The sequence below is a fragment of the Microdochium trichocladiopsis genome (genome assembly GCF_020744255.1).
Source record: "Microdochium trichocladiopsis strain MPI-CAGE-CH-0230 chromosome Unknown B0I36scaffold_10, whole genome shotgun sequence".
NCBI classification, from domain to species: Eukaryota; Fungi; Ascomycota; class Sordariomycetes; order Xylariales; family Microdochiaceae; genus Microdochium; species Microdochium trichocladiopsis.
Genome location: NW_025763553.1, coordinates 2,578,052 through 2,589,666, shown reverse-complemented (window position 1 = coordinate 2,589,666; position 11,615 = coordinate 2,578,052). Strand labels below are relative to the sequence as shown.

The 11,615-nt window shown below is 54.4% G+C and overlaps 5 protein-coding genes across 5 annotated transcripts; 3 read left to right on the top strand and 2 right to left on the bottom strand.

Moving 5' to 3' along the window:
• Nucleotides 1–88: 88 nt before the first annotated feature.
• Nucleotides 89–1,408, bottom strand: B0I36DRAFT_32789 (uncharacterized protein). Its single transcript, XM_046154524.1, has 2 exons — nucleotides 535–1,408; nucleotides 89–210 (listed from the first exon to the last, which is right to left on the bottom strand). Exons 1-2 carry the CDS (start codon nucleotides 1,251–1,253, stop codon nucleotides 192–194), a joined length of 738 nt encoding a protein of 245 aa, XP_046007734.1. The 5' UTR covers nucleotides 1,254–1,408; the 3' UTR covers nucleotides 89–191.
• B0I36DRAFT_334634 (uncharacterized protein) lies at nucleotides 1,150–2,097 on the bottom strand (the record flags this gene model as incomplete). The annotated part of the gene is made up of 1 exon (XM_046155373.1): nucleotides 1,150–2,097. A coding segment is annotated over exon 1 (337 nt), but the record flags the coding sequence as incomplete, so codon positions are not given.
• A 2,324-nt stretch (nucleotides 2,098–4,421) lies between these two features.
• On the top strand, nucleotides 4,422–7,769 carry B0I36DRAFT_334631 (uncharacterized protein). The gene is made up of 2 exons (XM_046155372.1): nucleotides 4,422–7,340; nucleotides 7,405–7,769. The coding sequence occupies exon 1, from the start codon at nucleotides 4,464–4,466 to the stop codon at nucleotides 7,335–7,337; it is 2,874 nt and encodes a 957-aa protein (XP_046007732.1). The 5' UTR covers nucleotides 4,422–4,463; the 3' UTR covers nucleotides 7,338–7,340; nucleotides 7,405–7,769.
• Nucleotides 7,770–8,642: 873 nt separating this feature from the next.
• Nucleotides 8,643–9,856, top strand: B0I36DRAFT_354179 (uncharacterized protein; the record flags this gene model as incomplete). The annotated part of the gene is made up of 3 exons (XM_046157274.1): nucleotides 8,643–9,380; nucleotides 9,446–9,593; nucleotides 9,768–9,856. The coding sequence occupies 3 exons, from the start codon at nucleotides 8,643–8,645 to the stop codon at nucleotides 9,854–9,856; spliced, it is 975 nt and encodes a 324-aa protein (XP_046007731.1).
• Nucleotides 9,857–10,482: 626 nt separating this feature from the next.
• On the top strand, nucleotides 10,483–11,614 carry B0I36DRAFT_334626 (GNAT domain-containing protein). Its single transcript, XM_046155371.1, has one exon. It carries the CDS (start codon nucleotides 10,651–10,653, stop codon nucleotides 11,335–11,337), a length of 687 nt encoding a protein of 228 aa, XP_046007730.1. The 5' UTR covers nucleotides 10,483–10,650; the 3' UTR covers nucleotides 11,338–11,614.
• Nucleotide 11,615: the final 1 nt, after the last annotated feature.

The window sequence follows — 11,615 nt, the reverse complement described above, 5'->3', positions numbered from 1 at the left end:
CGCAAGCTGCCTCTCCCAACGCACAAACCATGGGAACGACAGAAACCAAAGTCTCATCTCGAATGAAGCATTTCGAGAGGCACTGCAGGATCAAAAGTTTGACCAATAAGACTTCATTTTCCATTCCGGCTCAATGTCCCCGAGTCCGATGCGGACCGCATGGCGAGGATGTGGTGCCTGAGGATGGAATGTCAAGCCAACGACCCACCAGTCTTGCATTGGGAGACTGCGCGGGGGCGCGAGCAAGCGTCTGGAGGCGGCTCTGCGAGACCTGCGATCGAGCCTCGAGTGCCGCCTCGGCATGAGAGTCTGGGTGGACGCCCTGATCAGCCTCGGCGAGGATCTCTAGGTCTTGAAGGCATGGGCCGACGGAGGTCGCTCAAATTTGTGGATTGGTAGTGTGTCGGTTGGCGGACAGCGCGAAGGTCGCGAGGCATGGGAGCCAGCGACGGATTGGAACTACCACCTCGTATCCATCCCTGCCCCGCACGGACTCCCCATGCGTCTCTACGCCTCCGCCGTCTCCTACCCAATTCAAGTAGTAGCACGCGACTACACCACGCCAGCCCGGCTAGTGTTCCCGTGAACTCGCCGGGAGCCCTCCATTTTGCCCGTGCGGGGTCAATAGCCAACACGGCAGTAAAGTGCAGAAGCGGGTTCTTGAATTGGTCCACTATGACCTGTTGTTTGAGTGACGAGATGCAAAATGTGAAGACCCGTGCATCTAAGTCCTCATCCCGCTCCATGTTCCCGGGAACTACAAGCCCTCCCCCTCTGTTACTTGCGCTGCTGCTAAGCGCGTCGACTAGATTCACAAGAGCTAGCCACTGCGCATCGCTTAGTCGAATATGGCGCTTCGTCCTCGCTTCTGACCGGCCAAGACGATACGCTCGGACACAGTAGCAGAGATACTGTCTCCAGTACGCGCGATACCTCTCTCTTGTCCGAGCCTCCTGCTTTAGCTCGAACGGTTGTGGAGCTGGACGTCCTGGATCCCGGCTCGCCAACCAGCAGAGCGTCTCGACGGGGACCTGCCCGATCCGCTGCTCGCATCGAGAAATCGTCCGGTCGAAGCTCTGGCCCAGTCGCACAAACATCGCCTCCTCCTCTTCTCGGCCTCTCTTTGCTGCCCATCCTAGCCTGGCCAGTTCCCTTGGAGTCAGACCTGGCTGAGCGGCCCTTCGAAGCTCAGCCATGTCCAACCCTGCTAGATGCACAGACTCAAAATCGACCCCCGTCTCCTCACCGATCATACGTTGCCGCTCTTCTGCCTTTGCTGTAGCCTTCGCCTCGTACTTGCGAAGCTGCAGCTCCCACTCTGTATCCGGTAAGGCAGATCATAACTCTGCCTCTCTCCCAGTCGTAGTCTCCTCTCCTGTGGTTACTCGATGTGGCGGAGTGGTGGTGTCGACAATCCAGTATCGTGTAAGCTGCCTCGCTCGGGAGAAAGACTGGAGTGCTACGGCTGTCCAGTTATTCTTTGAACGCTCATAGCAACCATGGCTATCGTCCACCTCCGACTTCCTCCCTGTCCAGTGCTGCCGGATTACCATCTCGTTTGTCGTTAAGAAGCGGCATGCTGTGCAGCTGAACCCGGCCTGTACCCGGAGCTCTTGGACGGGCGACGTCCCATCTGCTGGCGTCTCCGCTGTCTGTGGGTCCGCCAGCCCACCTGCCGTTGCGGCGGCTGTCGTGGCCTTCTCCCGGATCCGCTGCAGAACAGCACCCTTTGCGCCGTGCCTCCGCCGGAAGTGGGACTCAATGCCGGGCCGGGGCTGGATGCCAGCCTTGCATACCGAGCATATAAGAACGCGCGACTCCTCGTGGAGATATACATTGATTTCCGATGGGGGCGCTCCGGCGTCGTCGTGATGGTCTTCCATCTCTACTCCCTGACGTTGCCCGGCTGCGGCACCTGGTCTCGCTGCAGTCGCTGCCGCGTTTCGCGTCTGGACGGGTTTGTTAGTAGTGCCTCAATTACCACTGTACAGTAGAGCTCGAATGACGTAGATAAAGCATGGTCGTAAGTATTGACATATTTTTTATATCTATCTACCGGTCTAGCCTAATGATGAACTCTCCTTTTTTTTTCTGTGCCTGAGCTGCGACAACGCGTCGTCGCGTGGCTCTCACCCTTCATCTTTCCCGCCCGGTGTCTGCCGTGTGAACCCCAGCTCTCTCCTTCACTTACCTGAACCTTATGGGAAAATGGGGGTAGCCCAAATGGCCGGGGGGCGGGTGGTTCCTGGGGGTTATCATCCCTGCCCACCGTAAGTTTGTGTCCAAGTGCCAATCCTAATATGTAGCACTTGGGGTTCAGAATGAGTGCAATGGCCCAAGCGCCCGCCCCCTGTTGTATGGCAGAGACGCGCCAACTGGACGCAATCTGCTTGTGAATGATGGTCAGGAGTGCGCGAAAGTGAGGGCTTCCCGGCCGGCAATGATGGTCAGGCAAGTTCCCGCCGGAATGATGGTCAGGGCAGTTGGTTCCAAAGCCGTTCTAGAGCTCGCCACTTCTTGCAGGGGTGGAACACAACCGCCGCTACATAGGCAGGAGAGGTCAGCTTGCCATAGTAGTCGTTCAGCTTCTTCCATCCGAGCTTGACGTAAACCTTCAAAAGCCTCCGGGTCTTTCGGTCCATATCCTCGAACAGTTGAACCTCCTCCATGATCTGGTCGTCGTTCTCTTCAATTATCACCCCTTGAACGGCCAGTTCGAGGTGGTCAAGCAGCATCTCCACCACTTGGAAGTACTCGTCGAACCCCCCTGAAGTTGAGCGTTTACCAGCAATACCCTCGCCCTGCAGTTGCCTTGAGGCGACCTTGAACGGTTGAAGGATCTTCTGCATTGTAGCAACAACCTTCCATTCCTCAAGGGAAAGCTTTTCTTTCAATATCGTGGGTTTTTCTTGTTCTTTGCCGCCTTGGCTGACCCATCGTTCCTCAATGGTGGAAAGCATCCTGTTCAAGGCTGTGCGTTTCAGCAGAGCGCGTGAGGCCATTGCCTCGTCGAATTGCCAGCGAGTACAGACGTTTTGAATCCACGTAAGAACAGGTTCAGTAGGGGCGGTTTGCCGTTGAGCGTCAAAAAAGGCCTCGAGAATTTGACTGCTCGTTCGAAGAGCGATGCCGATGTTGTGTAGCTTTCCAAACGGCCCAAACTTGCGGTACTTGTCCATTTCCTCGGCGTTAATAATCTCAGGGACTGGGCACTGATCCTGACGGTCCTCGGGGATCGTTTCGAGCTCGAAGTCTTCATCCATGCTCGGCTCACTGAAGTCGTCGTCCGCCGCCAGCTCATTGATGGTGTCGGACAACTGTCGCTGCTCGTCTTCTTCAGTCATAAAGTCCTCATCGCCCCAGTGAGCAAGCAGCTCGTTGAAATCATCCCTTTTGCTGCCGTACATCATGGCCCTGACTGCCAGATTCAGAAAATGAGGGGCGCAGCGAATGCGACGCTCATCCCTGTCGAAATTGAACTCAGCGCCAAGCGCTTCCATGGCCGTACCATTATTCGCAGCGTTGTCAAGCGTGTAGTACCCGATCCTGAAACCGAATAATTGAATCGGCCCCATCATGTCCGGGCCCGGACGTCGTATGACAATTACGCCGGCGGGAACGGAGATGATATGATTGGCAGCGCGAAGATGGATAACCCTTTTGGACTTTTGGCGCGGAACAGCTGACTCTCCGGCAACGACCCCGCGAGCTCTTTCGCTGTGCGTAGGTCACGCCAATGTATCTGTCCTGTTGCCGCTTGTCTTCCCATCCACTATGTACACCGGAAGAGCTGCGCGATTCTAAGTTGCCAAGAAAGGTCCAGGTTGCACCATCTTATGTGTCTCTGCCAACCATTCGGTCTAAACTGCCCAGTCATTATGTACCTAGCAATTGAACACCGCCGTGATCGAGACACTCTACCCTCAACTGCCTACTACGTAGTCCATGAGAGAGCCGGAACGTGCTTCAAGCACGCGAGTCGAGCCTTGTCTGTACTCTGAGACCTAGTCCCGAGCCATTGGCTTCTTCAATCTCCTCGAGTGCGCCCCAGGCTGCCGCTGCTGGTACACGCATGCCGCAGCCTTAGCTATGGCACTAAAGACAAAGTGCCTCCGTCGCCATTGCCTGCTGGGGCTCTAGGAGGTAGATACATTTTAGTAGGCAGCATCCTGTCCGCGAGTTGTGTCGCTCCCTTCAAGCGCGAGTGTTTGGTGCGGGTACAAGTCGCTATATATCCCTGATGCGATGCCGAGATCGCGGGGTGGTGCCTGGAACACGCCAAGGCCCACAAGGCCGCTGACCCGCGCACGGGCCACAATTACATCCCAATGTCATTGTGGCCCGTGCTCAGCCAAGCACAGTAACTCGCTTTGTATGGGCCATTGAGTATGAGCTAGCCCGAGCAGTGACGCGACGCACGACTTGATGAGACGTTCTCCACGCTTTGCGCGCAGTCTAGTCTCATGATGGCTGTTTTAGTCTATCGCGCGACTGAGCTTGCAGGCCACATTACCCAGTTTGTGTCGGAGCTAGATGCGACCACCCACGCCGGGCTAATCAACGCGCTCACAGGTGCCTGTGATGCCCTGACGCGTCTTGCAGCTACGACAAACGACGAAGTAGCTACGACAAACGACGAACGGCCGGCGCAAAACTCAGGCAGAAAGCGCAAAAGACTGAGCGACGCCAGCCAGTATGTCACCCCATACGTTACAGAATGCCCCGAGGACGACAACCCACAGCCACTTCCGTCCAAGACAATCCACGTTTCTGCCAGCTCCACTCATGACCCTAGTCCTGAGGCTACCCGCCAAAAGCCACAACCGGAAGCAGGTTATGAAGTCCACCGCTCGAGCCACAGCTTCACGATTGAAAAGGAGGAGATGGGCGAGAATCTCGTCGCAAGCCTAGAGAAAGTGGCCCTTCAGCCTGGTTATCACGGGTTGAGCCGAGTCGCTGACCTGCCGACCATCAACTGGCCGGACCTTTTCGCCACGGTCGCCCAAGTCGAGCACGACCTTCTCTCCGTCCGCTTCGCAACACACAAGACCCCAGGACGAGTACATCTGTACAGGGGCGAGTCGAAAGCCTTTGAGGCCCCAAACTTTGCCGACCGCGCTGTGCCTCCTTCAGACGACGATGTTAGAGCCTACCTGGACGAGATCTTCACCAGCATTCCTGTAGAAGAGGTTCCTTACTATGTCGGACCACTGTTGTTCGATAGCCATGTCGACGACATGCTGTTCCCTGGTAGAGCGCTCTTGCCTCCTCACTTTCCGGACGTACCGGGCGTCAACAGCACCTACATGCATGCTGGAAACAGAAACTCTGGCACTGCGTTCCACTGCGAGGATGGTACCATGCGCTCAGTCAACTTGACCCTCCTTGGCTGGAATATCTGGATACTGGTAGCGGTGCATCACACATCCAAACTCGAGTCATTTCTTCTCGACAAGTCAAGACCTAGGACTAGCTGCGACCAATCTATTCGCCACGAGAATATCATTCTCAGTCCGAATGTGTTGCAGACAGCCGGGATTGATTTCGTCGTCCTACTTGCCGGTCCCAGCGATCTCGTGGAAACTCAACCACGACAATATCATTGGGTCATCAACTATAGCACTGTGGTCAAAATGGCAAACAACTTTCTGCGTCCTGGGGAGCGCGCTCTACCCGACAGCATTAGTCTTTGTGATCAATGTGGACTGGCTCCTGTGCAACCTCACTTTGATCAGATTACACTAGTACAAACCAAACGCAACAACACGCGACAGCGCACACAAGTTACGGAGACTATGCCTCCAAGTAAGCCCACAACACGGACGTCAAGCGCATCTCAGCACTCCAAAGAGCATGCTCCGCTTTCCAAAGGGACGAAGCCCAAGCCACGTCCAAAGCCGAAGGAGGCTAATTCAGCGGAACAGAAAATACGCCCAGACGAAAGCGCCTCACAGGAAACATGGGCTGCATATATCAACGGAAAGGCGATGCTCTACACACGGATCGAACATACCTTCGAGAAAGCTGAAGCCTTCCACCTCGTGCAAGCATTAAACAGCGACCTTGCCGTTCACAGCCTGACAGCTGTAGTGCGTGGCTGGAGGGCCCGTTCATCAGCAATCATCAGTCACCATGCAACCCTTTCCCAGACGATCCAAGCGATTGTCAACTTCGAATCGAAGGCAATCTACAGTGAAGTCATACGCGGACTCCTGCTTGTTGACTTCAGTATCAAGGTCAACGAACTTGCCCATGGTCGAACAAGACTTCAAGACGTGGACTGGAAGAGGGTGCAAGATTCGTGCCCTGTTGCCTCAGGAATGCCTATCCGGAAGCTACGGCAATGGCGCGAGTTGGGCCAAAAGTTGGATCGCTACCCTGCTGGCATTCTTTGTGCTATCACTGGTCTCAGCGCAGCACCCTTTCACCTGTCACTTCAAAGCCTGGCTGGTCTTACGGAAGTCAAGTTACTTACCAGCATCCTTGCGTCAGGGGAGGGGATCCCTTCAAGGATTCTTGAGCTCGGAGATTACGTCGTCGAATCATTTCGCCAAGGTCGAGACCTTGATGAGTTCGGATGGGAGTCTCCTGATGCTCCAGGTCTCGACCAACTCTCAGAGGCAGAAGTATTGAAGTGGCTCCATCGATTCCCGATCGTTCAAGAATGTTATTACGAACCCGGGCGCTTTGACAAACAAGAGAAGCCGGAAAATTGGCCAGGGAAATGGCCAGCAGATCCAATGACTGGGGAAGCCTTCGAACAGCAGTGTTGCTACTGTTCGAGCGCAAGCTGCACTTGCATCGAGCTGGTACGCCCGTCCCATACGGCTCACGACCGACCCTGCTCGTCTTGCTTGCCAGAGACTTGTGGGTGTGATCATCAGCACCTCCGTGGTGGCCACTACCTTCTCCGCTCCCTTACAGTTCGCGATTGCGAGCGGAAAGGCCAGGGGCTCTTTGTGGTGGGACAGCCTGGCCATACTATCTTCCACAAAGATGATGTTCTGGGGGAATTGACAGGCGAGCTGGTCCCGCCGGGCACGTTCTCTACAAACTGGGGCGCTGAGATGGCTACGGATATTGTTAAACACGATATCAAGCCGGCGGTTTGTGTGGCCCAGCTACGGTATGCTGAGGCTGGGAATCGTCTGCGCAAGGTCAACCATTGCTGCCACCTGCCTCCAGCCCGCTTCAGTGGTGCGATGGTGTCTGAGCGGTTTCGCATACTTTTGCTCGCGAATAAAGACCTATATGAGGGTGAGGAAGTCACGGTAACTTACCAGGAGGGTAAGCCGTCCTTCGACTGTTTCTGTGCGCAATGCCAGCCTAACAGATGAGTGGTCCGTATCCACCCGCTATCGTTGTTTGCAGTCTCTGGAAATAGTATTCATGAAGATCCACTAGCTTCCTTCCTCGTCGTGCTAGGATTTCTCATCTAGTCTGTGCCATCTTCGTCCACAAGTAAAGGGATTGTCTGCTCGTTGCGCTGCTTGCGCACTCTTGTATCCAACTTTAGCTTGTTCCGAGTCGACAGAGATGGGTGGGCCCAACTGCAAACAACGAAACAAGAGTTGTTGGAAGTACATAGCAAGCGCGTATGCTTCATTGGTAACTTTGATGGAAGTCGTGACCAGTACCGTGTGATAGACAAACACTCTCACAACGTGAGCTTCACATTGTCGGGACTGAGAAACTCTTTTATCCGACTACGGAGTAGACCAGGATAATCTCAGACAATTGGTTCGTCTCAGAACTGATAATTACAAGCCAATCTAGAGTTCAGTTGAGAAGGCTACAGTAAGGGTGAAGATGGATACCTCGAGCCGTACTTGCCATTGTTAATTGCATAGGCCATTGGTTTCTTAGCTTCCAATATCAATCTGGTGGGAGACCTCAAGGCTGCGTCATTGAGTGACGTGCTCGCAGTATCATACTCATCACAAACATACGGGAATGATCAAGGTCAGAAATGTGCGTGGCTGTACTTGGTTTGAAGGTCCCTCTAACAAACCCCAGTTCATCACTTCATCGTGCACAAGTCAGAGATTGTCTGGGACGTCTTTGAACTTCCTTGAAGATAAGGGTAAGGTTTTAGGTTGAGGTGGTCTTCTTGCGCCCTTGGGAACTTCTCTCGCGCATACCTATAGAAAGCCGGCGAAACTTCATAGTGTTCTATCAACCTTGAGTGGATTGTACCCCCAATTTCAGTGTTCGCCTAGTAGGTCCGAGGAGAATGGCCGTCGTGGAGGGCTCCTCGAGTGGAGGCAGCCGGAGCATCTGTGACCTTCCAACTATAAAAGCCGCGAGATCTCCCACCTCAGGTCTGGCATTTTCTTTCCTGAACACAACATCAACATTCCTCCTGGTAGCAGTCTCTCCACCCCAATCCTATCATCATATTCCTCATTGTCCTCATCACCACCAGGCATACATCATTTGAAGTTCGAGCATTCGCCATGAGCGGCCAGAACGATCAGACCAGCCGCACTTCCCTGTGGCATTCCAGCACTTCCCATGGTCCAGGACTGTCCATATCCCAAGGACCATCTAGACTTGACGTTCTTAACAACGCAAAATGTCGGCCTGATGCCAATTCCAAGCCTGCCCGGGCAGCCAGACGGCCTCAAGCCGGAGAAGAAAACATGGCAAAAGATATCGCACCCAAAGCTGGCAACTCAAGTTTCTCGGAGACCCCACAGGCCAAACGGCCTATGGAAGTAGTACAATACCACGTGCCGCAGCCCAACGAGGGTTCCCGGCATGCGGGATCCCCAACCAGTGCCCACGTCGCTAAGAATCCGAACTTGGCCAGTTCGGGCGGACTGGCCAGGGCGGCCGTCCCTACCAGCCACGAACCTAGAGCGTGCGTCTCAGCGCCACAGAGCAATCTTTCAGCTTCGCCTGCGGTCCGCTCTGTGGACTCCCACTCAGGTGATTTACAGCCTGAAGCGGCCAAGAACGAGAAGTCATCAGCACCTGGCGAGGTTGTAAACCAGCCTTCAACTTACCAGAAGGTATCGACGTCTGAGCAACAAATTCTTGAAGGTCACAAAATGAGCCTGGGCAGCGTCCTTCAGAATTCAATAGTTCCAGAGTCTCATGGCTCAAAACGAGCTGCAGATGAGGAAGGAACATTGTCAAGGACAAAGAGGCAGAAGGGCGATGGGATCAAGGTCGAAGTATCTCGTCAAAGGTATGACCCGATCATCAACCTTACCCTCAGCAAAGATTCCGAGACCGGCCACATCAAATACTACACTTCATGGGCGCCATCATTTGTTCCACCTTCGTCTTTCAGATGTGACAAGCCCTGGAACAAGCTAGAGACCCCGGTGTCCAAGATGCACGGGAAAGCCGGCGTATCGAAGCTGTATGAGGCGGTGAGACCCGGAAGGACCAGGAAATCTCAGACTGCTAAGAAGACAACCAAGGTCACCGATGCCAGCTCAACTTAGACAAGTTGTTCTCTTCCAAGGGTCACCCCACCGATGACATCAAGGCGTTCTACATCGACCTCAACGAAGAAGAGGGGCTCCGTGTCCTGGTCGACTGGCAAGACACTGAAGTGAATCTTCAAGATCTGGACCTAGCAGGTATGTGTCTCGCAAAGAAACTTACGAGGCATCAGTTCGGCGGAAAAGTCTGGATGACTGAAGCAGAACTTGCGGGATTCGGGTCTGCTGATCCAGATTGCGATATCTGCATGTCACGATGTGTTTTGCCCAATGCACGAAGCTATTGATGATTGATTGGTCAATATCAATCAGGCAGGAATAAGTTGGAGGAGCGTTTCCATGAGTTATCAGTATTTTGTTTGACTATTGAGCTAGTATTTCATATTGTAACGGTCTTATGAATGCAAGGTGTTCAGTGCCACCCGCCCTTCCACCTTTGCTTAAGTTGGTCAGGCTCATTGGGCATTGCTTGCGGCTGGTCGGTGTTGAATTGGGGCCCTGCCCAAGGTTTACTCGGTGTTCACAGAGGAATAACGGTGTTCAAAAGATGGGTGTTTATGTCACAGAAGGGCGCAGCGACTCGGCCGCCTGATGACCATGAGTCCAGAGCTTTTCATACCCAACAAATCAGCATGTGACATGACGGCGTTTTTGTATTTGGAATCAAAAAGAACTTATTGTGACAAGCAGAGATTCCCGTCCACGTGCTCGCACGCTTATGCCTTAATTTGCAATGTGTCTACTATATGCCTAGTCAGTCGGTGTTCGCGTGTGATTCGACTTTTCCATAGGTACTTTGCGATTGCCGTCAGCTCATGATTCAGTGATTCGTATGGCGGTGCCAAATTTTTGAATTTATTGCTTGAACAGCTCCAGCTCGTGCTAGATCCTTGAGCCATAACTCGCACTGCCCACGTGGGGACTGCGTCTTGACGAGCCAACCGTGGCCTCTTGCCTTATCGTCGCTCACCGCCATCTCCTGCCCCACGCATGCCGGGAGGCTCCTCGGCTTCGGCTTGATGCGCAAGCCCACCGACAAGCCGAGCTCCAGGCAGATATATGTCTTCGGGTAGTCAACGACAAATCTTGCGACACGAGTCACATTTGTGACCTTTCGAGCACGTGAACTTTATCTGCCAAAAACACGACCAGAGAGTTCTCAATTGGTTAGGACAAAGCGCCTAGTCACAACACCATGGACAATGTCAAGGTTCGCGTACAGCTGCCAACGGTTCCCTACCCTCTGGTGTCGGAAGGCCGCAGCGAGATTCGCACGGAACGCCTAATACTACGACCATTCACGCAAGATGTTCTGGAGGATATGCATTCGCTACGCATACAGCCCGAGGTCATGGTCTTCACCCGCCGAGGCGTGCCGGACAAAGATCTCGCCGAGACACAAGAGCGCATCAATCCGGTCTTGCCGCCCAACGATGCAACAACGCACCATTGGGCGGTCTACGAGGCAGCCACGGGTGAAATGGTGGGCTGTGGTGGTTTCTGGGCGTTCAGCAGTCTGATGGGGTGGCCCGAGGTCGGATACATGTTCAAGAAGGAGCACTGGGGGAAAGGCTATGCGACAGAGTTCCTACAAGCCTGGCTGACATCGTGGTGGGAGCTGCCACGATCAGAAGTTGAGCTGGAAGTGCCGATCAGCACGGTGGACGACGTGCCGGCTGGCGCCGACGGCACGAGGATGGTGGGTGCGGACCGCGTGGTTGCCATGATCGAGGCACACAACGTGCCGAGCCAACGCGTCTTGGAGAAGTGCGGTTTCCGCAAGACGGGCGAGTTCAACGAGCCAGACGTCAGGCCAGGCAAGGAAGGCGCCGAGGTGGCGCTCGTCGGGTTCGTGGCCACTCGGCCAACGAGGAATGTCTGACCTGAGGCTGGTCAAGTGCTCGGGGCCAGGGTGGACGCAGGCATGAGTAAGCGTTTTGGGTTGGGTGCTTTCTGAGTAACGCTGGAGTGTCGAGTCGCAAAACCCCATTACAGTATCTTGCTGAGCGCTGGACGAATGAGGGCAGGGGCGGCCGGCGATGGCTGGGCCGCTGAGCGGACTCGGGGATGCGGGCTATTTGTGGGCTGGCACGGTCCCGGCCGAGGCAGTCATTGTTCTGTCCAGCCAGCCCGAATGGGGATGTTGTTTTGTTGACGCGA

Excerpts from the sequence above, each read along its gene's own strand:
- B0I36DRAFT_32789 (XM_046154524.1), bottom strand. The coding sequence starts at position 1,253 with ATGATCGGTGAGGAGACGGGGGTCGATTTTGAGTCTGTGCATCTAGCA.
- B0I36DRAFT_334631 (XM_046155372.1), top strand. The coding sequence starts at position 4,464 with ATGATGGCTGTTTTAGTCTATCGCGCGACTGAGCTTGCAGGCCACATT.
- B0I36DRAFT_334626 (XM_046155371.1), top strand. The coding sequence starts at position 10,651 with ATGGACAATGTCAAGGTTCGCGTACAGCTGCCAACGGTTCCCTACCCT.